This window comes from Hemitrygon akajei, chromosome 21 (assembly GCF_048418815.1).
Source record: "Hemitrygon akajei chromosome 21, sHemAka1.3, whole genome shotgun sequence".
Lineage (NCBI taxonomy): Eukaryota > Metazoa > Chordata > Chondrichthyes > Myliobatiformes > Dasyatidae > Hemitrygon > Hemitrygon akajei.
In genome coordinates, this window is record NC_133144.1 from 36,712,922 (window position 1) to 36,738,038 (window position 25,117).

Consider the following 25,117-nt stretch of genomic DNA (forward strand, 5'->3'; position numbering starts at 1 on the left):
GTCGACGTTTCAGGTCGTCGACTGTAATTCTTCCTATAGATGCTGCCTGGCCTGCTGCGTTCCACCAGCATTTTGTGTGTGTTCCTTGCATTTTTCAACCCAAAGTATTGAAGTAAACAATGTTATTGTAATCATTGAAATTGCATTGAATCACCTTTGATCTTAAGGGTATAAAGATATGATGTACCTTTGGGTTTGTGAGCCTCTACCAAGAGTCTCCAGGATGATGCCTGCTTGGTGTGCTAAGTGAAGACTTCTTTCACCAGCCTCCGTGTCTCTCCAATGGCTTCGATCACAGTCACATACTTCCTATCATTCCTGAGCTCTGAGGGTGGGAGGGTATGTGGAATTGTTGTCGAATCCCTATCAGCTTGCATAGGTTCTGACCAGAAACATCGACTGTTCACTCTTTTCCATTGATACTGCCTGACCTGCTGAGTTCTTCCGGCATTTTGTGTGTGTTGCTTTGGATTTCCAGCATCTGCAGATTTTCTCGTGTTTGCACATTTCCTTTATCATTTTCCCTGTGAAATAGGCTCCTGATTTGAGTCTATCTGGGCTGGGGTTCCCCCACCCAGGTGAATTTCCTGATCTAAAATCCGTGCTGTTATGCTGGCAGTACATTCTCTCATTGGGAAAGCCTCTTCCCACCAGCTGAAGTGATCCATGATCACCAGACAATAGCTGTTCTCCCTGATTTTTGGAAGAGACCTCATGAAGTCCAAATGGATGTTTTCCCAGGACCCTCTCGGCTGTGCCTGGTTTGCCAGTGGCACCTTTATGCTCTTAACAGGGTTATGCTGGGCATGAATGATACAACAATAAAGGAGTATTTTTAACATATCTGTCCATCCCCGGCCATCAGCATCACCAGGCCTGTCAGAGGGTCATGATTATGCTGTGCCTATCCTGATTCATTACCCCATGATATAACTTCAGTAAAATCTGCCTTATACATGATGGGGCTACTCTGAGTCCAGCTCCCATCTGGTCCTTTATTTGCTCCCTCTCTCCTCCATTCCTCCTGCACACTTGCAATTTCAGTTACTTCTTGTTCTTCTGCAAATCTCTCTGCCTTGATGTCTCATTCCCTTTCTACTCCTTGCTCTCCCCTTTCTGGTAGGCCTCTAATCACTGCAACCTCTGCTGGTGGTCTCACTGTTTCCAGCAGTTCTTGTGTTAGGTGCCCGTGTTGAATAGCTTCCCTGTTGATGTTACAGATCCTCACAGTGTGCACACAATCATGCATTCCACCTTCCATTCCCCCCCCCCCCCCCCCCCATAAAGCTTGCATCAGAATCTGGACCAGCTGGGAAAATGGCAGATGGAATTTAATGTGGACAAGTGTGAGGTGTTGCCATTTGGAAGGACCAACTAGAGTAGGTCTCACACAGTGAGCGGTAGGGTACTGAGAAGTGTGGTAGGACGGAGGGCTATGGGAATACGGATCCATAATTCCTTGAAAGTGGTGTCACAGGTAGATAGGGCTCTAAAGAAAGATTTTGGCATATTAGCCTTCATGTATCAATGTATCCTGTACAGGAGTTGGGATGTTATACTGAAATTGTATAAGATGTTGGTAAGGCCTAATTTAGAGTATTGTCTGCAGTTTTGATCACCTCCCTACAGGAAAGATGTCAATAAGATTGAAAGAGTATAGAGAAAATTTAAAAGGATGTTGCTGGGACTGGATGACCTGAGTTACGGGGAAAAGTTGAATAGTTTAGGACTTTATTCCCAAGAACGTAGAAGATTGAGGGGAGGTTTGACAACAGAGAGCCAGACACTCAAAATTAATATTGTCAGGGCTATCTGAGCACATAATTATGGTAAATACACAAAAGCTACTGATTAACTATATCTGTGTCCATGCTTGATAAATGAAGTGGCAACATCCATCTGGTCTGCCAGCTTCCACTCAAGTCACAATAGTACAGACGATGCCATGTTGCCTGGTTTGATACAAGCCAATTAACACAACCTCATTGTTTTAACTTCTGGCTCTTGCATGTGCAATATCTGACTCTGTGGAGTAGCCTGTAGATTTTAATTTCAATTTACTAAAAAACTGAAGACTAATTGCAAGTTTCCTGAACCTACAGTGGTGTTAGAAAGTTTGTGAACCCTGTAGAATTTCTCTATTTCTGCGTAAGTATGACACAAAATATGATCAGATCTTAACATAAGTGCTAAAAGTAGATAGAGAGCCCAGTTAAATAAATACAAAAAGCATTATATTTGTTCATTTATTGAGAAAAATTATCCAATATTACATCTATGTGTTGGAAAAAGTATGTGAACCTCTGGGGTAATGCCTTCTACAAAAGCTATTCCAATCAATGAGAAGAGATTGGAGGTGTGGGTTGTAGAGATGCCCTGCCCTATAAAAAAGACACACAAAGTCAGGTTACTGACAGAGGCTGTTCTTCTCAAGAAAGATAGGTTTGTGTGCACCATGCCCCATTCAGAACAACTTTCAGAAGACCTTAGAAGATGAACTGTAGAGATGTATGAAGCTGGAAAAGGCTCCAAAAGCATTTCTAAAGACTTGAGTGCTCATCAGTCCACAGTAAGGGAAATTGTCTACCAATGGAGAAAACTCAGTACTGTTGCTACTCTCCCTAGGAGTGGGCATCCTCCAAAGATCACACCAAGAGCTCAATGTACAATGCTGAAGGAGGTGAAAAAGAACCCAAGGGTAACAACAAAAGACCTACAGAAATCTCGAACCTGCTAAAGTCTCTGTTCACGTGTCCACAATAAGAAAAACACTGAACAAGAATGCTGTTCATGGAATTATACCATGGAGGAAACCACAGCTCTTGATTTTAAAAAAAACATTGCTTCACATCTCAAGTTTGCAGAAGACCACCTGGATGTTCTGCAACACTTCTGAAGCAGTGTCCTGTAGACAGATGAGAGAAAAGTTGAACTTTGGCAGAAATGCACATAGGTGTGTTTAGAGGGAAAAGGGCACCGCACATCAACACTAAAACCTCATCCCAACTGTGAAACATGGAGGAAGAAGCATCTTGGTTTGGGACTGCATTGCTGCCTCTGGACCTGGACAGCTTTGAATCATTGAGGGAGCAATGAATTCAAAATTGTATCAAGGCATTCTATAGGACTATGTCGGGTTAGCAGTCTGTCACCTGAAGCTTAACAGAAGTTGGATAATGTTACAAGACAATGATCCAAAAGACAAAAGTAAATCAGCAACAGAATGGTTTAAAAAGAAGAAAATTTGTGTTTTAGAATGGCCAAGTCAAAGTCCTGACCTTAATCCAATAGAAATGTGAATGGACCTGAAGCAAGCAGTTCATGCAAGGAAGTCTGACAACATCCCAGAGTAGAAGCAGTATTGTAAGAAGGAAGGTCTAAAATTCCTCCAAGCTGATGTGCAGGACTGACCAACAGTTACTGGAAAGGTTTGGTTGAAGTTATTGCTGCACAAGGGGGGGTAGGGGTCACACCATTACTGAAAGCAAAGTTTCTATATTTTTTCCAGCGAATGCATGTAATATTGGATAATTTTTCTCAATAAATAAATGAACAAGTTTTTGTTATTTATTTTGATATTTAAACTTTTTATCTAGTTTCAAGACTTGCGTTGAGGATCTGATCACATTTTAGGTCGTATTTATGCAGACATAGAGTAAATTCTGCAGGGTTCACAAACTTTCTAACACCAATGTATTTACATTTACAATAAGAACTGAGACCTGGTTTTTTGTTTGAGGTAATATCTGCTATATTCACATAACTCCAGAATACTCCCTGACTGGTTGGCCAAGCATACTGTGCTTCACTATGTTTCAATGTACATGTAACAGGAAATAGGTAATCATTAATCTTACCTTTAATGAGAGGAGATGGATAAAGTTGATTGGAAGGCGGCACGAGCTGGGATTATGGTCGAGCAGCAATAGCTGGAGTTTCTAGGAGTAATTCAGAAGACACAAGATTGGTTCATCACAAAAAAGTATTCTGAAGGGAGGATGGGGGAACTGTGGCTGACAAGACAAGTCAAAGACTGAATAAAAGCAGGAGAGGGTATGTAATACAGCAAAAATTAGTGAGAAGCCAGAGGATTGAGAAGCTTTTAAAAATCAACAGAAGGCAACTAAATAAGAAGAAATGAAAAGAAACATGAATATAGCCAATAACATAAGAGGATACTAAAAGTATTTTCAGATATATAAAGAGTAAAATAGAGGCAAAAATGGACATTGGGCCACTGGGGTGGAGAGGTAATAATGGAGAACAAAGTTGTAATGTTCTCATGCAGTGTGTTGAAACTCTGACTAAACACTAAGTTAAACCGGAGTCAATGAAGACAGGATCGCAGTAAGATTAACAGTTTACTGTTCACTCTTCCACATTAACGTATGGTGAAAAGTGTTGATAAAATAATACAAAATATATACAGTATCTGTTTCCTTCTTGGCATCACATTTGCATCATAAATACTTGTAAAAGTAAAACTACAACAAACTATATTACATTAAAGTCTCATTAAAGTACAGCATACAGTCAGAGTCTGCCTACGCCATCAACAGCTTTAGATAGACTCCAACACAAACTTTCCAACAATGCTTTCAATAGCACAAGAAAATAAACCTCATCAGCTGTCATTTCTTTTAACAGAACCAGCATTAATGTTTTTACTTCAACATATCGACTGTCATATGAACTTACGGCATTGTTTCTATGATGTTTCTTAGTGGGTAGAAATTGAGTTTTTCTCATGTTGATCCTGCACACGCAAGCCCCCACCTTCCCAATCCTCCAAAACTGGAACTTACGCACAAGACGCGGCGAAACCGGGTGTGACGTCATCACATGCCGCGAAACATCACAGATAATGAATTTACCTTCAACAACTGCAGTGTAGTTATCAACCTTTATCTAGAAAATAGTTAGAAACGAATTATTTAAAGCGAAAATGTAATAAAGCTAAATACATGCCTTAAGGACAACACAAAGTAATAGCAGACGAACTGAGTAAGAGTATTGCATCAGTCTTCACTGAGGAAGACATCAGCAGCTTATCAGAAATTGGAGAGAGAGGGCAGAAGGGAGTGTAGTTGCTATTATTAAGGGAAAGTTAAGGTCTGATGGTAGATAAGTCACCTGGACTAGATGAATTCCACCAGAATGTTCTGAAAGAAGTAGCTGAAGTGATTGTGGAGGTATTGATAGTGAACTTTGAAAAATCACTAGATTCTGGAATGTTTCCAGAGGTCTGGAAAATCACTTAATGTCTCTCCACCCTTTAAGGAGAAAGGGAGGTTAAAGATAGGAAATTATAGGCTAGTTAACGTGGCAGGATGTTAGTCCATTATTAAGGATGAGGCTTCAGGGTACTTGGAGCCACATGATACTGAAGTCAGCATGGTTTCCTGAAAGGGAAAATCTTGCCTGACAAATCTATTGGAACTCTTTGAGGAAATAGTGGGCAGGATAGACAAAGGAGAGGCAGTGGATGTTGTTTACTTAGATTTTCAGAAGGTTTTTGATAAAGTTGATGTACATTGTGTTGCTAAACAATACAAGAGCCCATGGTATCTTAGGAATAAACTAACATATAGAGAAGATTGGCTGACTGGCAGAAGGCAGTGTGTGGAAATAAAGTTGGTCTTTTCTGGAATGTTGCTGATGATTAATAGCAGGGGTCAATGTTGGGTCTACTATTTTTTACGCTATATGTTAATGACCTGGGTGACAGAATTGATTACTTTGTGCCCATGTTTACAGATGACACAAAGACAGCTGGAGGGGTAGGCAGTTTTGAGGAAGCAGGAAACCCTTCAGAAGGACTTGTACACATTAGGAGAATGGTCAAAGAAGTGGCAGATGGAATACAGTTACTATTTTCTAAACAGAGTGAATTCAGAAATTGAAGGTGCAAATGGACTTGAGAATCCTGGTGTAGGTTTACTTGAAGATTGCATCAGAAATAAGAGACAAGTGCGGTGTTAGCCTTCATTTCAAGAAGACTAGAATATAAAAGCAAGGAAGTAATGCTGAGGTTTTATAAGGTGTTCATAGACCACTTTTGGAGTATTGTGAGCAGTTTTGGGCTCTGTATCTAAGAAACGATATGCTGGCATTGGAGACGGTCCAGATGAGGTTTACAAGAATGGTCTTAGGAATAAGAGGGTTAGCATATGAGGTGTTTGTTGGCTCTGAGCCTTTTCTTGGTGGAGTTTAAAAGAATGAGGGTGGTTCTCATTGAACCCTACTAAATATTAAAAGACATGGAGAGGATATTTCCAAAAGTGGTAGAGTCTAGAACTAGAAGGTACAGCCTCAGATTAGAAGGACACCCCTTTAGAGCAAAGAGACTTCCGTCATGCTGAGCACTGGTGTGCCCCAGGGTTATGTGCTCAGTTCTCTGATGATACTACATTGGTTGGCCTCATCAGCAACAATGGTGAGTCGGCATACAGGGAGTAAATAGAGAGGCTTATCAAAAGTTGCAAGAATAACAACCTGACTCTCAATGTTGACAAGAGAAAAGAGATGATTGTGGATTTCAGGGAGGCACAGGTGGACCACTGTCCACTGCACATCAGTGGCACTGCCGTGGAAGTGTGAAGAGCACAAAGTTCCTTGGTGTGCACATAATCGATTATCTAACCTGTATTCATAACACCACCTCACTAGTCAAGAAGGCACAGCAAGCGCCTACATTTTATGAGGAGATTGAAGCATACAAGGCTCCCTGTCCCCATTCTAACAACTCTCTACAGGAGTACTATAAAGAATATCTTGCTGCATTATTGTGTGGTACGGAAGCTACAAAGCGTCAGACTGCAAGACCCTACAGAGGATATTAAAAACAAAAGAGTATCATCAGGGTTTCCCCTGCTCCTTCGTGTCATTTACCAGGAGAGTTGCAGGCAAAGGCCCCAAAGCATTGTTGAGGATCTCTACCACCCATCCCACATTCTCTTTGACCCACCACCATCATGAAGGAGGTACAGAAGCATCAGGACTAGGACTACCAGATGATAACAATTTCTTCCCTCGGTCTGTGAGATTAATGAATACCCTGCCATCGCCAAGGTCTCGTCACTAGGGCAGCAATCTGTTTGCTGTGCTTTACTACGTGCATTTTGTATTATATTTTATTAACTTATTTATAATGTGTTTTTGGTTTATGTGATATGTGTGATATATGTTGACTGGGTATACTGTGGTGTGGAGAATGTTGTTTCATTTGATTGTATGTAGTGAGATGAAATAAACTTAAACAAACATGATAAGGGATTTCTTTAGGCAGAGTTTGGTGAATTAGTGGAATTCATTGCTACAGATAGAGGCCAAGGTATTGGGTATATTTAAAGTGGAGGTTGATAGGTTCTTGAGAATGGAATTAGGAGGGAAAAGTAAATCAGCCATGAACAAATGGCGGAGCAATCTTAATGAGCCAAATAGCCTAATTCTGCTCCTGTGTCTTACGGTTGGTTCATCTACCTCTGTATATTGCCCCTAGTGTGTTTGCAAGTAATGCAATCTGGAGAGTTAATAATAACGTGGAAAGAATAAAATAGGAATTAGTTTTAGATTAGTATAAATGAATGTTTGATTGGCAGTGCAGATTCATTGGACTGCAGGGAATGTTTCTGTGCTTGATGTCTATGACTCCTTGCTGACAATACCGACACACCTCAAGGATGCATTCTTAGTCCACTGCTCTACTCTCACTACACCTACAATTGTGTTGATTGGCATAGCTCAAACACCATCTTATAAATTTGCTGATGACACAACTATTGTTGGAAGAATTTGAGATAGCAACAAGGTGGCATACAGGAGTGAAGTAGATCAGCTGGTTGAGTGGTGCCACAACAACAACCTTGCACTCAACGTCAATAAGACCAAGGAATTGATTGTGGACTTCAGGAAGGGGAAGTCAAGGGAACACACGCCCCTCCTTATCAAGAGATCAGAAGTGGAAAGGTGAGCATTTTCAAGTACCTGGGTGTCAAAATCTCTGAGGATCTATCCTAGGCCCAATGTATTGTTGCAATTACAAAAAAAGGCACAACAGCAGGTATATTTCATTAGGAGTTTGAGGAGAATTGGTATGTTGCAAATTTCTACAGAAGTACTATGGAGAACATTCTAACTGGCTGCATCACTGCCCGGTATGGAAGGGCCACTGCACAGGATCAGAAATAACTGCAGAAAGATGTAAACTTAGCCACCTTCATCATGAGCACTAGCCTCCCCAACATTCAGGACACCTTCAAAAGGCAATGCCTCATAAAGGTGGCATCCATCATTAAGGCTTTCTATCACGCAGGACATCCCCCCTTCTCATGTCTGCTATTAAGGAATGAGGTAAAAGAACCTGAAGACATGCACTCAACATTTCAGAAAGAGCTTCTTCCCCTCTGCCACCAAATTTATGAATGAACAATGAACCTAAGAACACTAAAGTATTTTTCCCTCTTTTTGCACTACTTATTTAATTTATTTTTGAATGTATGTTTACTGTAATTTATAATTATTATATTGCTATGTACTGCTGTCACAAAACAACAGATTTTGCACCTTATGCCAGTGATATTAAAACTGTTTCTGATTCTCTAGTTCCCTTAAATGACGACTTGTCTCTCAGCCAACATCAAAAAACATTCTAATTGTTTATTTCATTTGCTATTTGAAGGGTTGGAAATTGATTGTTACATTTTCTTACATAATCACAATTCCTTGTCATAATATAAATGCCAAATTCTTTATGCCACTGCTTCAGCTGATGCTATTCCTTCCAGGTTAAATTTGATGATGTGTTAGGTCTAAATAAAACAAATTTTATTTGTATCTGTATATTTGAATAGTAGATTGTCTTTGTATTGAATTTGTGTGGTATCTCCTTAATTCTGATGATTTTTTTTTTATTTTGCCTTTCCAGCACGTAATATTAAGAATACTTAGATTCTCTTATCATCTGCCTCATGTGGGTTTACAATAGCATCACTTGTTGCTTTTCTTTTGGAGAGTGTTCTCTACCATCGTTCTGAACAAACCAAGACAATTGTACATTTTCATTCATCACAACTGCATTATAGTCAAACATCTAGCCTTGGATGACTAGTTGCCCTGCTTGGATTTTTTAAAAGAGCAAATAAGTGTCAACCACATTAATTTAGATCTGAATTTGCATAACTATCACCTTCTAGCTATACCTGCCTCTCCCCTCACTTTTTTATTCTAGCATCTTCCCCCTTCCTTTCCAGCCCTGAAGAAGAGTCTTGGTCTGAAATATCAACTGTTTGTTCATTTCCATGAATGCTGCCTAACCTGCTGAGTTCCCCCAGCATTTTGTGTGTGTTGCTTTTGATTACCAGTATCTGCATAATTTCTTGTGTTTAAATTTGCAGATCTTCTCTCAAAGTTATTGGTAGAACTTATGGGTCTTTACATAATATATATCCTTACAGCAAATCTGATATTGCTGCTCAATATTTGTGAGTCAATGGGGTTGGATTATTCCTTTTAACCCTAACCCAAACCCTAACCCTTTCTCGTTAAGAGAAAATGTGATCATTAAGGAATGGAACACTTTTTCAATTTTTCAGTCTAATTCTGTGGGCAATCTTAGTAGACCTGGACCCATTGCACTAAACTGTCTTGAACTTGACGTTCAAGAAGGGCATGTAGGTCAGAACATCTAAAAACATTAGTGCCTTTTCTGGATGGTGTTTTATTTCTTAAATATTTTAAACTTTTATAAATACTAAAATCACAAAAATTGCCTGAGAATTTGCCCGAGTCTGATATCCAGCATTATATGAATGTAAACTGCCTTGAACTGAATAGCACAGTAAGGTCTTTGAATCCTACCATAAATTTTGCTCCTAGCCACCAACAACATTCTTTTCCTCAACGTCATCAGATATCACATTAAATAGTTTATGGTCTTGGTATCCAATGAGGAGCTTAGTGAGGACATCAATGCCAGAACTAGGATGGCTTAATTTCACTCCATAGTATAATATAGTTCTGCCCCAACTTCATCTCAACTGCTACAGAAGCCTCATCATTACCTGAAAACTAAGCTCTGCTGAAAACTATTCAGAAATGCTTATTGTTCCTTGATTATCCTTACTTCACCCCATTTTTACTATTAAAAATAATTTTAAAACTTGTTTGAACATAATTTCAGTTGGATTTCCTTGCTCTGTTTGGAAATAAAATTTACGTTATGTACCACCAAGCATTAAAATCGTAGTATGGAAAGCAAATAACATAGTAAGATGTTTGAACTTTATTTGTTTAATGAGACTTGCTAAAATGAAATGAAGAATGTCAGCCTCAGAGAGGTGTGGTAAGGGAGACAGCAACAGAAAATGCTGAAAAAATGGGGATGTGTCCCTGGAGCACAAACCCTTGTCTGCTTCAGAACTATTTCTAGCTCTCCATTTGATCTCAGTATAATTGACAGAGACACTTTTAGTGTGATCAAGGAATATAATTCCACCATTCTAAAGACGACTTAGAGTAGTGGTCACCAACTTGTCGATCGCAATCGACTAGTCGATCTTTGGGACTTTCCCAGTAGATCCCAAAAAAAAAGAAAAATAAATACACAAATACTGTTGAGAGATTGTTTCCGGGTTGCGAGGTTTTAGTTCCGTTCTTTGTGCCCAGTGCGCATGCGTGTAGCTCCCCCGCACTACAGTGTACTTCAGTGGTCCCCAACCACCGGGCCGCGAGGAAACGATGTCAGTCAGCTGCACCTTTCCTCATTCCCTCTCACGGGCACGTGAGGTCATCAGTCACCTAAACGCAGTGATACCCTTGCGCCAGGGATCACCGTTGGCCTTGGGTGGCCAGCGGTAAGTGCTGTCGCTACTGGTCTGGAGCGCTGCCTCTAAACCTGTTTACCACACCGAATGTTCGTGGGGAACCCAGTGCTAAAATATTCGCAGACTACCTAATTCGGGCTCAGAGTTTCGTAAGTATCAGAGCAGCTACGTTGCTGCGATCTACTGAAACAAACTTTTGTCGGCCGATAGATTCTACAAGGGGGGCGGGCGGGCGCCCTGTCTAATGAGGCATTGAAGCACTCAAAACTGCTTTGATACCTTGAGTCCAAGCACCCAGCACTTAAAGACAAACCTGTTGAGTTCTTCCAGTGGAAAAAACCATGAGCAGCGCGGGACAGAAGCTAAGTGTCGAGAGCTGTGAAAACTAAATTGCGGAATAGACTGGGCATAAGGAACCTGCTTCGAGTATCGCTGTATTCCCATCGTGTTTAACACCCCCCTCCCCCCCCCCCCCCCCCAATCAGCAGGTCCACAAGAATATTGTCAATATTAAACTGCTCTGCGGTACAAAAAAGGGTGGGAACCCCTGGTGTTTATACATTATTTCTACTTACGGGTTGCGGGGTTTTACTTCCGGTCTTTTCTGCCCCAGTGTGTATGCGTGTAACTAATTGATCTGTGGTCAATCTTGCCTTTTCTAAGGCCGAGGTAGGGGATCTTGGGCTTAAAAAGGTTGGTGACCGACTAGAGCAATTGCCACAAACCAAGTTGGAAACCCTGTGAGAGTTTAAGGGCTTATGTCTCAGCAAGATCTAAAAACTCATCCAAACATTTACTTTTAGTAGGCTTGACTACAATGATGGCATTTTCACAGGTGTCTAAAAAATCCCTCAGACAGCTGCAGCTCATTCAGAGCACTGCTACTGAAGTCCTCACTATGACCGACGAAGTATCATTCCAGTTCTCAGATCACTACACTGGCCTCCTGTCCATCAGCTGATTGACTTTAAAGTATTACTACTGATTTATAAAGCACAGAATGGTCTTGGGCCAAAATACATTTCTGATCTCTTGCTGTATTATAAACTTTTCAGAGCTCTTAGGTCGTCTACAGCAGGTCATCTTATCATCCCAATGGATCTGATTTCTGCCCCAACTTTAAGCTCTTTTAAAATAAAGCTTGAAACTTATCACTGTAGCTTTTTCAGTAGAATATCCTGCACTGTAACTTTCATTTATCATATCTATTTTTGTGTGTTTTTATTCTCTTGTATATTGTCTGAAATTTTATATTTGTATTTTATGTCTTGGTCTGTGTAAGGCAGTTTGAACTGCCTTGTGTTTGAAAGTGTTATACAAATAAACTTGCTTGCAATTAAATGAGATAGGTCCTGGAGTCTGTTTTGGACTTTGCTTTCCTGGGAGAAATTAGGCCTTTCTTTCTTGGCTGCATCTTGGCTGTTTTTCAGCTGGCAGGCATGTTCAAAGATATTTTCAATCACTCATTGCTACACTTAGAAGTTCCCACCTGCTTCAAAAGGGCAATAATCATACCAGTTCCCCAGAAGAGCAGGGTGAGCTGCGTTAATAACTAACATCCAGTAGCTCTTGCATCTATGGCAATTAAGTGCTTTGAGAGGTCGGTTATAGCTAGAACCAGCTCCTGACTCAGCAGGGACCTGGCCCCACTGCAATTTGCCTATCGCCACTATAGGTCTACAACGGATGTGATCTCATTGGCTCTTCATGCGGTCTTGGATCACCTGGACAATACTAATACATAGGTCAGGCTGCTGTTTATTGACTACAGCTTAGCACTGAATACAGTCATTCCTACAAGTCTAATCAAAGAGTTCCAAAACCTAGGCCTCTGTACCTCCCTCTCCAACTGGATCTTTGACTTCCTCACCAGAAAACCATAGTTTGTGCAGATCAGAAATGACAGTGCTGCCTTGCTGATAATCAACACTGGTGCACCTCCAGGATGTGTGCTTTACCAACTGCTCTATTCTGTCTACACCCACAGCTGTGTGGCTAGGCACTGCTCAAATGCCATCTTTAAATTTGCTGATGACACAGCTGTTGGCAGAGTTTCAGATGGTGATGAGAAGACTGGCAAGAGGAAGATATATCAGCTAGTTGAGTGTCACAGCAGCAACCTTGCACTCAATGTCTGTAAGACCAAAGGATTGAATGTGGACTTCAGAAAGGGTAAGGCAAGGGAACATGCACCAGTTCTCATAAAGATCAGAAGTGGAAAGAGTGAGCAATTTCTAGTTCCTGGCATCAACATCTCTGAGGATCTATCCTGGACCCAACATGTCAATGTAGTTACAAAGAAAGCACAACACTGGCTATATTTCATTAGGATTTTGAGGAGATTTGGTATGTCACCAAAGATGCTCTCAAGTTTCTGTAGATGTAGTGTGGAAAGAGTATTCTAACTGACTGCATCACAGTTTGGTAAAGGGCACTGGCGGTGGGGGGGTGTCCACTTCACAGGATCAATATAAACTGCAGAAAGTTATGAACTCAGTCAGCTTCATCATGGACACTAGCCTCCCTAGCATCCAGGACATCAAGGAATGATGCCCTAAAAGGTGGCATCCATCATTTAAGGACCCCCATGACCCAGGACATGCCATCTTCTACTGAGGAAGAGGTGCAGGAGCCTGAAGACATATCAATGCTTCAGGAACAGTTTACTCCCCTCTGCCATCAGATTTCTGAATGGACGTTGATCCCACAGCACTACTTTACTACTGTTTTTTTGCACTAATTTTACTTTTACATGCTGGTGATATTAAATCTGATTCTGTAATCTCTTGCTTGCTCTTACTCTTTTTCCCAATTGCACTTTGCTTGTTCTCTTTTCTCATCTACCTCTATTCATCCTTTTTCTCTCTCTCCCCATTCCTTTTTTCACTTTCACCCATGCCATCCTCAAGCTGGCAATGTGAGAAAGGTTCTAATGTCAGTGGCTAAGAAATTAAGTTAAGTAATGATAGTTATTTACAAATGTCTTTGAAGTTCAAATTAAGTTTATTATCAAAATACATATATGTCACCATTTACAATCATGAGATTTATTTTCTTGCAGACATGCACAATAAACCCAAGAAACAACAGAATCATTGAAAAACACTGCCTCCCCATGGCCGCGTGGGTTTCCTCTGGTGCTCCAGTTTCCTCCCACAGTCCAAACACATAGGTTAATTGGTCTTTGTAAATTGTACCATGATTAGACTAAGATTAAGTTGGGGTTGCTGGGCAGCATGGCTCAAAGGGCCAGCAGGGTCTATTTTGAGCTGTAACTAAATAATAAGTATAGGAGAATGGGGCCCATTGAACCTGCTCTGTCATATGAAATTTCTCCTCATCTGTACTTGTTGACTTTTATTCTGAGACTGTGCCTTTGGTCTGAGACTCTCTCGCTATTAGGTCTAATCTATCCACGCCTTTCAATTGATAGATTACATTGAAATTCCAACCCTCCCCCTCCCCCAGTCCTTCAAGACAACAGTGAGTACAGGGCCATCAAATGCTCCATATACATTAACCATTTTATCCCTGGGATCATTCTCATAATCTCCTCTGGACCCTATCCAACGCAGCACATCCATCTTTAACTATTTACAGTACTCTAAACATGGTCTGGCCAGTGTGTTAGTACCTTAATACGTGACATCCTTGCTTTTATATTCTGGCCCCCTCAAAATTCAAGTTAACCTCTAGGAGTCCTACATTATGATTTCTAATTCTCTTAGCACTTCTGAATTCTCTGCACATTTAGAAAATGATCTGTGCTTTTATTCTTCCAACCCAAAAATGCATGATCATACGTGCCCTAAACTATTCCATCTGCCACTGCTTTGTGCATTCTCCAAACCTATCCAAGTTCTTCTGCAGACTCCCTGCTTCCTCAACACTACTTGCCCCTCCACTTATCTTGACTCATCCACAAACTTGGCAACAAAGCCAACAATCCCATCGTCCAGAGGATATTTGCTTCTAAGTACCCCAAAACCTCATCCTTAATGTAACAGGAAAGATTGTTTTCTTTACATCCTAGCCTACCTTCCAAAATGAAATGTGTCTCCTGTATTATAACGGGATCTGAGTTCCTAAAACTCAGAATTAAAAATACAAAGCTTTGTTACCCGAGCATGTGTCAAGAAATGCAAATTGAAAAAATAAATTTTTGTTTTATTTACTTTTCTTCCCCCCCTCCCCCCCCCCTCCCATAAAACCTGTGAGGAACACTTTTAATCCCTACCTCAAATTTTTGAGTAGTGATTTATGAATTCTGTAAGGGCAGATTCCATAATATGAGCGACTGTAACAGTGGGATCACCTACAAAATAGATTAGAGGCACGAGAATGAAGTTTCTTAATGATTGGATCTTTTTTGGCCCCATCCAGCTTGACAGTGTTATGTGGCAGGATACCTTGTCTCTAGCCAGTTTTTGTCCTTTACACATTTGTCTTGTGTGGTTGTTTAAAGCCAGTGGAGTGGGAGTATGTGGCTGGAACAGCAGGTTTCAGTGGTTCTCTTCATTTGTTGCCCAGCCATCATGTGGATATTCATATTTTTATATTAATATTCATGTAACCAGAGCATGCAAGATCCATATTGTTACTGTGATGCCACAGATTTTACTTTGATATTGTTACTGCATTAAGGAGGCAGGATTTCAGGAGTGTGTTACTGAGAAAAATGAGGATTCAGGGTAAGAAATTAACATTGTTTGAAGTTAACGAATATATGTTATTTATGTCAGTTGTACAATCAATAACTAATTGCCCAATTTTGATTTCCTGTGAGAAAATAGACAAAGATAACAAAATCAGTATGGACACTGCAGTTGGAACAGATCTTATAGTAGTTTAATGCAAAAATGGTGATCTATTTCCATGTCAGGTGGTTTGACTTGAACAAAAACTTATAATGCCTACTGCCTTTCCCTGTGTGATGGAGAACACACCCAATATTGCATTGAAAAATGCTATGCACACAGACACAAAATAATTGCTGAAATAAATAGGGGGAAAAAATTGCACACTTGAATGATAGATTTTCTTACTTGGTTAATCAGTCCTGACTCCATTGTCTTTAAGCCATTAATTTAAACCCTAGTTTTAAACATGCCATGTATGCACATCTCAGTTACTGGCCAAGGTATTTTAATAGTTGGCACTTAAGCTTTCAAATGCAGAATCATTAATTTTATATTCTCCCTTCTGCAGGATTCAACAAAAGTAAGGAAACGGAGAACAATTGAATGCTGCAAGACTGATTTTTGTAACAAGGATTTACGTCCAACACTTGTGCCGATTACTAATACAGGTAAACTGTAGGAAGTGCTTGCGATTTTTAGATGTCTTAATTTTTTCTATTTCTTTGGAAAGACTTAATATTCTTAACTAAATAATGGTATTTTAATTGGAAGTGTTAAAAGTTTCAATTTCACATTGGAAGCTTTTACTGTTAACTGAGTTGAAATGACAAATAATTTCTGTTGGAGACATGAGAGGCTGCAGATGCTGAAATTTTTCTGATGCTGTCTGTTAATTTTATTACTCAGCTTTGCTGACATTATCAATTTTCCCACCTATTAATTATCTGGAAGCATTACTTTATCTGCACTTGAGCGCTTTTATCTTTCAAAGTGAGCTTATGACTTTGATTTATATTAGCATTGCCATAGTTTCCACTCAGCTGAAATAATTTGTTAAACGTGTACCCCATCTATTCCCCTCATTACTATTGCATTAGGTTTAGTAGTATTGAACTGCTAACATATAATCTCTGCTTTTTTTAAATGGGTGATGCAATCTGCAGTAGATGAGTGACAGCATAACATTTCTCCATATTCTCAATTATTTTAAATAAGGCATATACTAATTAGTTATCCAAAGTATATATGTGTCACCATATACTACCGTGAGATTCATTTTCTTGCAGCCATTTGCAAAAAAATAAATACAATAGAATTTATGAATAACTATACATGACTATCGCCCTGTAGCACTGACACCCATAGCCATGAAGTACTTTGAGAGACTTGTGTTCTCACACATTAAGGCTATAATCCCACCTGATCTGGACAAACACCAGTTTGCCTACCGGGCAAACCATTCCACAAAGAATGCAATCACAACAACCCTCCATATTGCTCTGACTCACTTAGAGGAACTGAACACCTATGTGAGGATGTTATTTGTGGACTTCAGTTCTGCATTTAACACAGTCATCCCCCATGAACTGGTCAGCAAACTGAACACTCTTGGCCTTGGTTCCTCCCTGTGCTCGTGAGTCATGGACTTTCTCACAGACCGACCACAGCAAGTCAGAATTGGAAAGCACACTTCCACCACCCTCATCTTAAAAATAGGCACCCCACAGGGCTGTGTGCTGAGCCCTATGCTCTACACACTCTTCACACTTGACTGCACCCCCATCTACACCTCCAACTCCATAATTAAATTTGCAGACAATACCACAGTGGTTGGCCTGATCTCGGACGAGGATGAAACAGCCTGCAGGCTCGAAGTGGATCATCTGACGGAGTGGTGTAAGGACAACGACCTGGTCCTTTACACTTTTAAAACAAAAGAGATAATCATTGACTTCAGGAGATCAAAGGACAGAGTACACCTCCCCCCTCCATATGCATGGAGAGGTAGTGGAAAGTGTGGAAAACCTAAAGTTCCTTGGAGTTGTGTTGTCAAAACAGCTGACATGGACCACCAACACCTCACTGCTTGTAAAAAAAAAAGGCACAACAAAGACTGTTCTTCCTCAGGAAGCTGAAACAGGCCAAACTCCCACAGAAGCTGTTGCTTAACTTCTACAGAAGCACAATTGAAACCATCCTGACCAACAGCGCCACAGTGTGGTATGCCAGCTGCACAGCCACTGAGCGACAAGACCTGCATTGCATGGTGAAGGTGGCCCAGCGAATTGTCAGGATGGAGCTCCCAGGACTGGACACCATCTATTCCAGCAGACTCAGGAGGAAAGCAATTAACATAACCAGAGACACCACACACCCCGGCTACTCCCTGTTTGACCTGCTGCCATCCAGCAAAAGGTTCAGGATGCTAAAAGCCAGAACAAATAGACTGAGGAACAGCTTCTACCCAGAGCTGTGGCCTCCATCACACCACTCCCACAGAACAATGATTGAAACTGTGAGCACACACATGCACACACAAGCACTCGGATACTTGCACTAACGGCATTTTGTGCATTACTGTGATATTCTGGTGCTGCTGCAACTTATCTGTTGAATACTGTTTTTTTTTTTATTGCTGTCTTGTTTTTATCTACCACTTTATTTAATTGCCTGAGAGGAAACTAAACAGAGTTTCATTAAAGACAATAAAGATCATTCAGTTCAATTCAAATTCATAAAGATTGACAAGCAACCAAAAGTGACAAATGGGACAAATAAAATAAGTAAATCAACAGATACATAATACAGAGCTTGAGTTGTAGAGTCCTGGAAAGTGAGTCTGTAAGTTATGGAAGCAGTTCAGAGTTGCGGTGAGTGAAGTTATCTATGCCAGTATAGGAGCCTAGTGTTGTAGGGTAATAACTTTCTGAACATCATGGTGTGGAATGTTAGACATCTGTACCTCTTGCCCAATGGTAGTTGTAAAAAGAAAGTACAGTTTAGATGGCCAGGTCTTTGATGGATGCCACTTTCTTATGACAGAGATCCTTGTAGAATTGCTCAATGGATCAGAGGGCTATGCCCTGTGATGGGCTGGGCTATATCCACAGCTTTCTGTAGACTTCCCCATTCCTGGGCACTGATGTTTCCATACTGTCATCATGCAACCAGTTAGGATACACTCCTTTGTGCATGCATAATAGTTTGTCAAAGTTTTAGGTGACATGCTAAATTTATGCAAACTTCTAAGAAGGTACTATGTTGCCTGTGTGATGGTACTTAGGTGCTGGACCAAAGAGATCCTCTGATATGTTAATGCCAAGGTATTTAAAGTTACTGACTCTCTCTATGTACTGTCCCCTAATGAGGACCTTCAGTTGAACCAAAGTTAGAATAAGGGATAACTTGCACCAAAATGTGTGGGTATAATTTAACCTTACTTTTAAGCCATATGCCATTTTGAGATAATTTAGTTTTATATCATTAGTGGTCAATTAACAAAATTTAGCAGTAGTTTGTGATGCATGAAATTAGAATTGGTTGGATCAACCAAGCTAAAGAGGTAACAGCCTCAATACTGACATGTAACTGCTCCATTGCCTGGGTGCAGTTATAACAACAGAGGATTACATTAGCAATTACCCTTATAAATGTGTCCAAGAATTTATAATGCACAAAGCCAGCATGAAGATTACTTGAATTGTCTTTGTAAAAACAACTAAATTCCATTGAGTAGGGATCATTTCTAAATTAGAAAAAATATATTTTCTCAAAAGTAGTATGTGGATATCTTGTCAGTCATTAATTGCAATAATTAACATTTTAATTTCTTATCATGTTACTTACCAAAATGATATTAAGAACTAGCCTTCTATCAGTGCAAATAGATTTGGTTTTCTCAAGTGATATGGATTTTTTGTGCTAAATACTGTCTTCAACATTGGAAGGTGGTTTGTGATGTCAGAATAGCTTGGGTAAATCTTTTATAGTTTTGATGGACATTATACACTAAAGTAGTATTGGTCATCTTTACAGTGGCAATGTACTAAATTGCATTTGATTTTTTAAAATATTTTAACTCTGCCTTATGTTAAAAACAGATGGACTATTTGAAGGTGATATCCATCGGTTAGGCCTGTTAATCTCTCTGATTGTCTGCATCGTTGTGTTGATTGTAATCACAACTGCCTTCTACTTCAGGTAAAAGCTTACCTTTCATATAGAAAAGTAAATCATACTTGCTTATTGTTTAAGTTGCTTAATTGTCTTCAACGTAGCTATTGTGTTAAATGCAAAATCTGATTTTTAGATTTTATTTGTTTTATACTTCTGTATTGCAAAGTGTTCATATATCCTGAGTTCTAGACAGTAGGTATTTTATAGAACCAGTCTATAGATAATGCCAATTAAATAAAGCAGCTGGTTAGAGTATGCATTTCTTGTATGATACAATATTAAGATTGACAATTAAACTTAAGATCCTACTTTGAGCTGGACATTTCTTATGTCATTAGGAACTTTTATTTCCTAATGCTACACATGGGTCAATTACTTGGGGTAATTGAATCATCACTTGGAGCTCAAAATGGCATGTTCCTCAACTAGTCTTGAAGCTTCAAATGCTGAAAGCCCAACCACCAGCATCAGTATGTAGCATAACTGAAATTTAAGGTGGCAAGATAGCATAGAGGTTAACATAACACTTTACAGTGCCATTGATTTGGCTCCAATTCCACCACCATCTGTGATGAGTTTGTGTGTTCTCCTCATGACTGTATTGGTTTATTCTGGGTGCTTCAGTTTACACCTACATTGCTCTGAAAGCATGCAACACTTGCTCGGATGTGGCACATCCTCAGATTGTGGTAGTTGTTGATTCAAATGATGTAATTTGCTATGTTTCGATGTGCAGATGAAACTACCTATTGTGTACAAATAACTGAATACTTGGTGATTCCGGGTCTCCTAATTAAAGATTCTGTAGTGTCTGATCAGCACTGAAATTGTGACAAACTAGCTCTGAATGGTAATGTAGTCAAAAAGTTTCTTTTGAAAGTGTCACCCTGTTGTGATTATAAACTTAAAACAAATTCTGCAGATGCTGGAAATCTTGAGCCACACACAAAAATTCTGGAGGAACTCACTAAGTCAGGCAGCATCCACGGAGGAGAAAAAGCTGTTGACATTTTAAAGGGGCAAGTGGCAGAAGCCAGCATAAGAAGGTGGGGAAGTGGAAAGAGTACAAGCTGTCAGGTGATACATAAAACCAAGTAAGGGGGAAGTTGGGTGGGTGAGGAAGGGGGGATGTGAGAATCTGGGAGGTGATGGGTAGAAGAAGCAAAGGGCTGAAGAAGGAGGAATCTAATGGGAGAGGACATTTTATCATGGGAAATGGAAAACCAGAAGGATCATAGGGTGCCATGTGAGCCTAACAGTCAGTACAATGCTATTACAGCTCAGGGCATTGGAGTTTGGAGTTCATTTCTAGCTGCATCAATAAGGAGTCTGTCTCCATGACCATGTGGGTTTTCTCTGGGTGCTCTGGTGTTCTCTTGCAGTCCAAAGATGTACCAGTTAATAGATTCATTGGTCATTGTAAATTGTCCTGTGATTAGACTAGGGTTAAATATGTGGGTTGCTGGGCAGTGCAGCTCATTGGACCGGAAGGGCTTGCTCTGCACTGTATCTCCAAATAAATAAAATGAAAAGAGGGGAGGGAGAGAAATTAACTTAGAAATCACTGTTCATCAGACCGAATGTGAGTGTTGCTTCTCCAACCTGAGTGAGTCTCATCATAGCATTAGATGAGGCTATGGACAGACATGACAGACTAAGAATAGAAAGTCAAATTGAAATGAGTTGCCACCTGGAGAGCTGGCCTCCTGCAGCAGACAGAACAAGGTGCTCCACAATGTGCTGCTGCGTTCTACTTTAGGTCTCAATGATGTGGAGAAAGCTGCATCGGGATTGCCAGACACAGTTTTGACCTCAGCAGACTGGCAAGTGAAGTGTTGCTTCAGCTGGAATGACTGTTTGGGACCCAGAAAGGTGGTGAAGGAAGAGAGTTTATTTGTAGTTCCAGTTTCACCCTAAGGTGATTTCATTGTCTTGCAGTGTTTGTCTTTCCTGTTTTTGCATTGTGCACTCAAAGTTCATAGTAAATTTATTACCAAAGCACATACATGTTACCACATACAAACGTGAGATATATTTTCTTGCAGCCATTCACAGTAAATACAAGAAACACAATAGAATCAAGGAAAGACAACATCCAACAGGATATACAAACAATGTGCAAGCTGTGCAAATGCAAAAAGAAATAAATAAATGGATAATGAGCTAGCAGATGAGTAGCAAAAAAATGCTTAATACCATTTTTTTTTCAGGTACAAAGGGCAAGCAGGTAGACGGCGTTACAACAGGGATCTTGAGCAGGACATGGCCTTTATTCCACCAGGCGAGTCACTGAAAGACTTAATTGACCAGTCACAGAGTTCCGGAAGTGGATCTGGACTCCCTCTACTGGTATGAGCACTAATTACACTATTTCAGGTTGTACTATTTAAGGCAATTACAAACTGAGATGGATCTCTCAGGGGATTTGTAACTTGTTCAAGTAGTCTTTCTCCATACAATTTTATAATCATTGACTGTATTTGATACAAAATAAGGAAAGCTGAGGAGATCCCAGCATGTAATTGTGTAGATTTTTTTGAAAGATTCTTTGTAATCACTGTCCCACCTCCCCTTCCACCCCAGCGCTCTCTCATACCCTGCAATTCTGCACTCTCTGTACAATAATGATGAAATTTGCCTATGTTTGCTTCCTATTTCAGCACTTGGTGTGAAATTTGAGTTTCTTTCTTTACCTTGACAATTCTATACCTCCTATACCACCTCTCTCTTGTCTCCTTTCAAAGCAAAGATGCTCTAATTTCTTCACATTTTTATGACTAAAATCAGCACTGTGATTGCCTCTTATGTTTCAGAATTTCCATCAGAAGGAAAGGTGTGAATTTGTGTTTTCTATATCGGGCTTCATGTCTCTCAGGACAGTGTGGCATTTGTTTTGATAAGTTTGTAACATAATTTGAAATGACTTCAAGTAAAACTCAGGTTTTTGCATCGAATACCAAGTGGGTCACCAGCTACAAAATGCTGAAGAAGACTTGAAGAAGCTTAGAAAGTGCAGGGGAGATGGTATCCCCAGTATGAACATTCATCTTTTTGACATTCCATCTCAAAACAATAAAATATGAGCTTTAAGATATTTTTTTAAGAAGAACATCAAGCAACTTATCCTCTATGTCTATTATTCCTAGAATTGCACCAGTAATACTATTAAAATAATAATCTGTATTTCCAAACTTAAGCTGCAAGTATATTGTCACGATTCCATCGTGCAAGGTACTTCAACTATTAAAGCACGTGGATATGTCATTAAAATGCTGCAACTTGTTAAAATACGATGGAAACTTATTGAAATATTACAATTTCCTACATTATTCTGATGCCAATGTGTTAAATGCACCCATTTAAGGATTGAGAGACAAACAGTCTTTGCCTTAAACATACACAACAAAGTAATTATGGTCATGTCTAGAGTATAACATGACAAAACAAAATTGTACAGACCACTATACTTCTGACTACTCCCTAAAGGTATTTGAAGTTTTGGCACTGCAAGTTAAATTAGGTAATATTTCTCTTCTGTTTTCAATAGGTTTCAGTAAGTACATGTAATGTCAGAGAAATGTATAGAATATACATCCTGAAATTCTTTTTCTTCGCAAACATCCACAAAAACAGAGGAGAGCTCCAAAGAATCAATGACAGTTAAACGTTAGAACGCCAAAGCCTCCCCCCCCCCCCCCCCCACCACCCCCCGGCCCAGCTCCCCCCTCTCTCAGACAAGCAACAGCAAGGTAATGCCCCTCCCATCCCTACCAGCAAAAGAGCATCAGCACCCTTCACTGAGCACTCGAGCATGCAGCAAGCATAAATAAACACAGACTTTCAGTACCCCAAAAAGTACTTGTTCACCTGGTAATTTGACATAACACAGGCACTCTCTCTCCCTAATAAGGGAAAAAGAGGTGTTTCCGTTTTCACAGCAAGAGGGGAGATATAATAAACAACTTGCTGATGTATGATGTTAAAAGTCTGTTGCGTCGCTTTTTCCGAGCTCAGCACCCAGAAAGTCAGCCCCAGAAAGGCGCAGCTCTCTGAACGTACAACCTCTGGCAGTTAACTTACTGCTCCCGATGTTCCATGTTCTCCGTGGCTCTCAGTCAGAGAAACCCTCCTAGAATCAGCATGTCTCCAGAACCAGAACAATCTGGAACCTCGAAGGCACACTCGCCTTCCAGGCCAAGTCCTTGAGATAGCAAAAAGCAGCCGGTCAGTCGTGAAGCCCTGAGAACAGGTTCCATTCCTGCAAAGAAATGAAGTCATAGTGTAACTTCAGGTCAAGGTCTTCAAAGGAACCTTGAAAAGGAAATAAAAAGATATCAAAGATAGAAATAGACCTGTTTCTGAAGATGCAAGTAAAGGAGTCTCCATTTAGCGCCATCTTGACTTCGCTCCACCCCTCAGAGTTCTGTGTTTCTTAAAAAAAAGTGTTGGAAATTCCGAACTTGTGAAGAAAAATAAAAGGCTCTCTCTACAAAGAGAGTACACTTAAAGATTCAATTATAAATCTTGTTTCACTTTGTCATTCCAAAGCTGCAGCTGCTCACGTAGAATCGTATTCTTGGTTGGCATTGCTTTAGAAATGCGGGTTTTACAAGTGTGCAGAAATGGAAACAAATTATTTTGCTTTTGTTTGTGAATAAACAAATATAAATTTATTCAATTGTGATGTTAGACACAACTTGCCTTTTGTAGCAAGTTTTATACATTAGTAACATAATATATAGCTCATCATGAGTGTCACTTGAGCTACTAATATGGAACCACTACATAATGTTTTTAAGTTATGTAAACTGAATTGGCAGTAAGCAGAATTAAAATCAGGTTTATTATCATTGACATATGTTGTGAAAGCTGTTCTGTAGCACCAGTACAGTGCAATATATAAAATATGTTACAAATTAGAAATAGACGTATATATTTTTTAAAAGTAAGTAGTGTAAACAGAGATCAACAATAGTGAGATAGTTTTCATGAGTTCATTGTCTTCAGAAATCTGATGGTTATTCCTAAAACATTGGTATGTCTTAAGGATCCTGTACCTCCTCTCTGATGGTAATACTGAGAAGAGGGCATCCTGGGTGATGGGGTCCTTATTAATTGATGCCATTATTTTGAGTCATCACCTTTGGAAGATATCCTCGATGGTGGGGAGGCAAGTGCCCATGATGGAGCTTGCTGAGTTTACAGACAATCTTCAGAGTTGACGTCCAGAAACTTGAAACTGCTTACCTTTTTTGCTGGTCCTTCAACTTCCCCTTCCTGAAGTCCACAATCATTTCCTTGATCTTACTGACATTGAGTGTATGGCTGCTGTTGTGACACCTCTCAACCAGCTAATCTCTCTCAATCCTTCTCATTACTTTCTGAGATTCTGCTGACAACAGTTGCGTCATCAGCGAGTTTATAGATGGTGTTTGCACTGTACCTAGCCATACAGTTAGGGGTATAGACAGAGTAGAG

General features: G+C 39.9%; 1 protein-coding gene across 3 annotated transcripts in view; it reads left to right on the plus strand.

Moving 5' to 3' along the window:
- bmpr1aa (bone morphogenetic protein receptor, type IAa) overlaps window positions 1-25,117 on the plus strand; it is a 260,246-nt gene that overhangs the window by 218,464 nt on the left and 16,665 nt on the right. For all 3 annotated transcript variants that reach the window (XM_073025226.1, XM_073025225.1, XM_073025227.1), the window contains 3 exons: window positions 16,032-16,131; window positions 19,564-19,663; window positions 21,850-21,988. In XM_073025226.1, coding sequence (XP_072881327.1) covers window positions 16,032-16,131; window positions 19,564-19,663; window positions 21,850-21,988 — 339 coding nt within the window. The remainder of the gene's footprint in view (window positions 1-16,031; window positions 16,132-19,563; window positions 19,664-21,849; window positions 21,989-25,117) is intronic.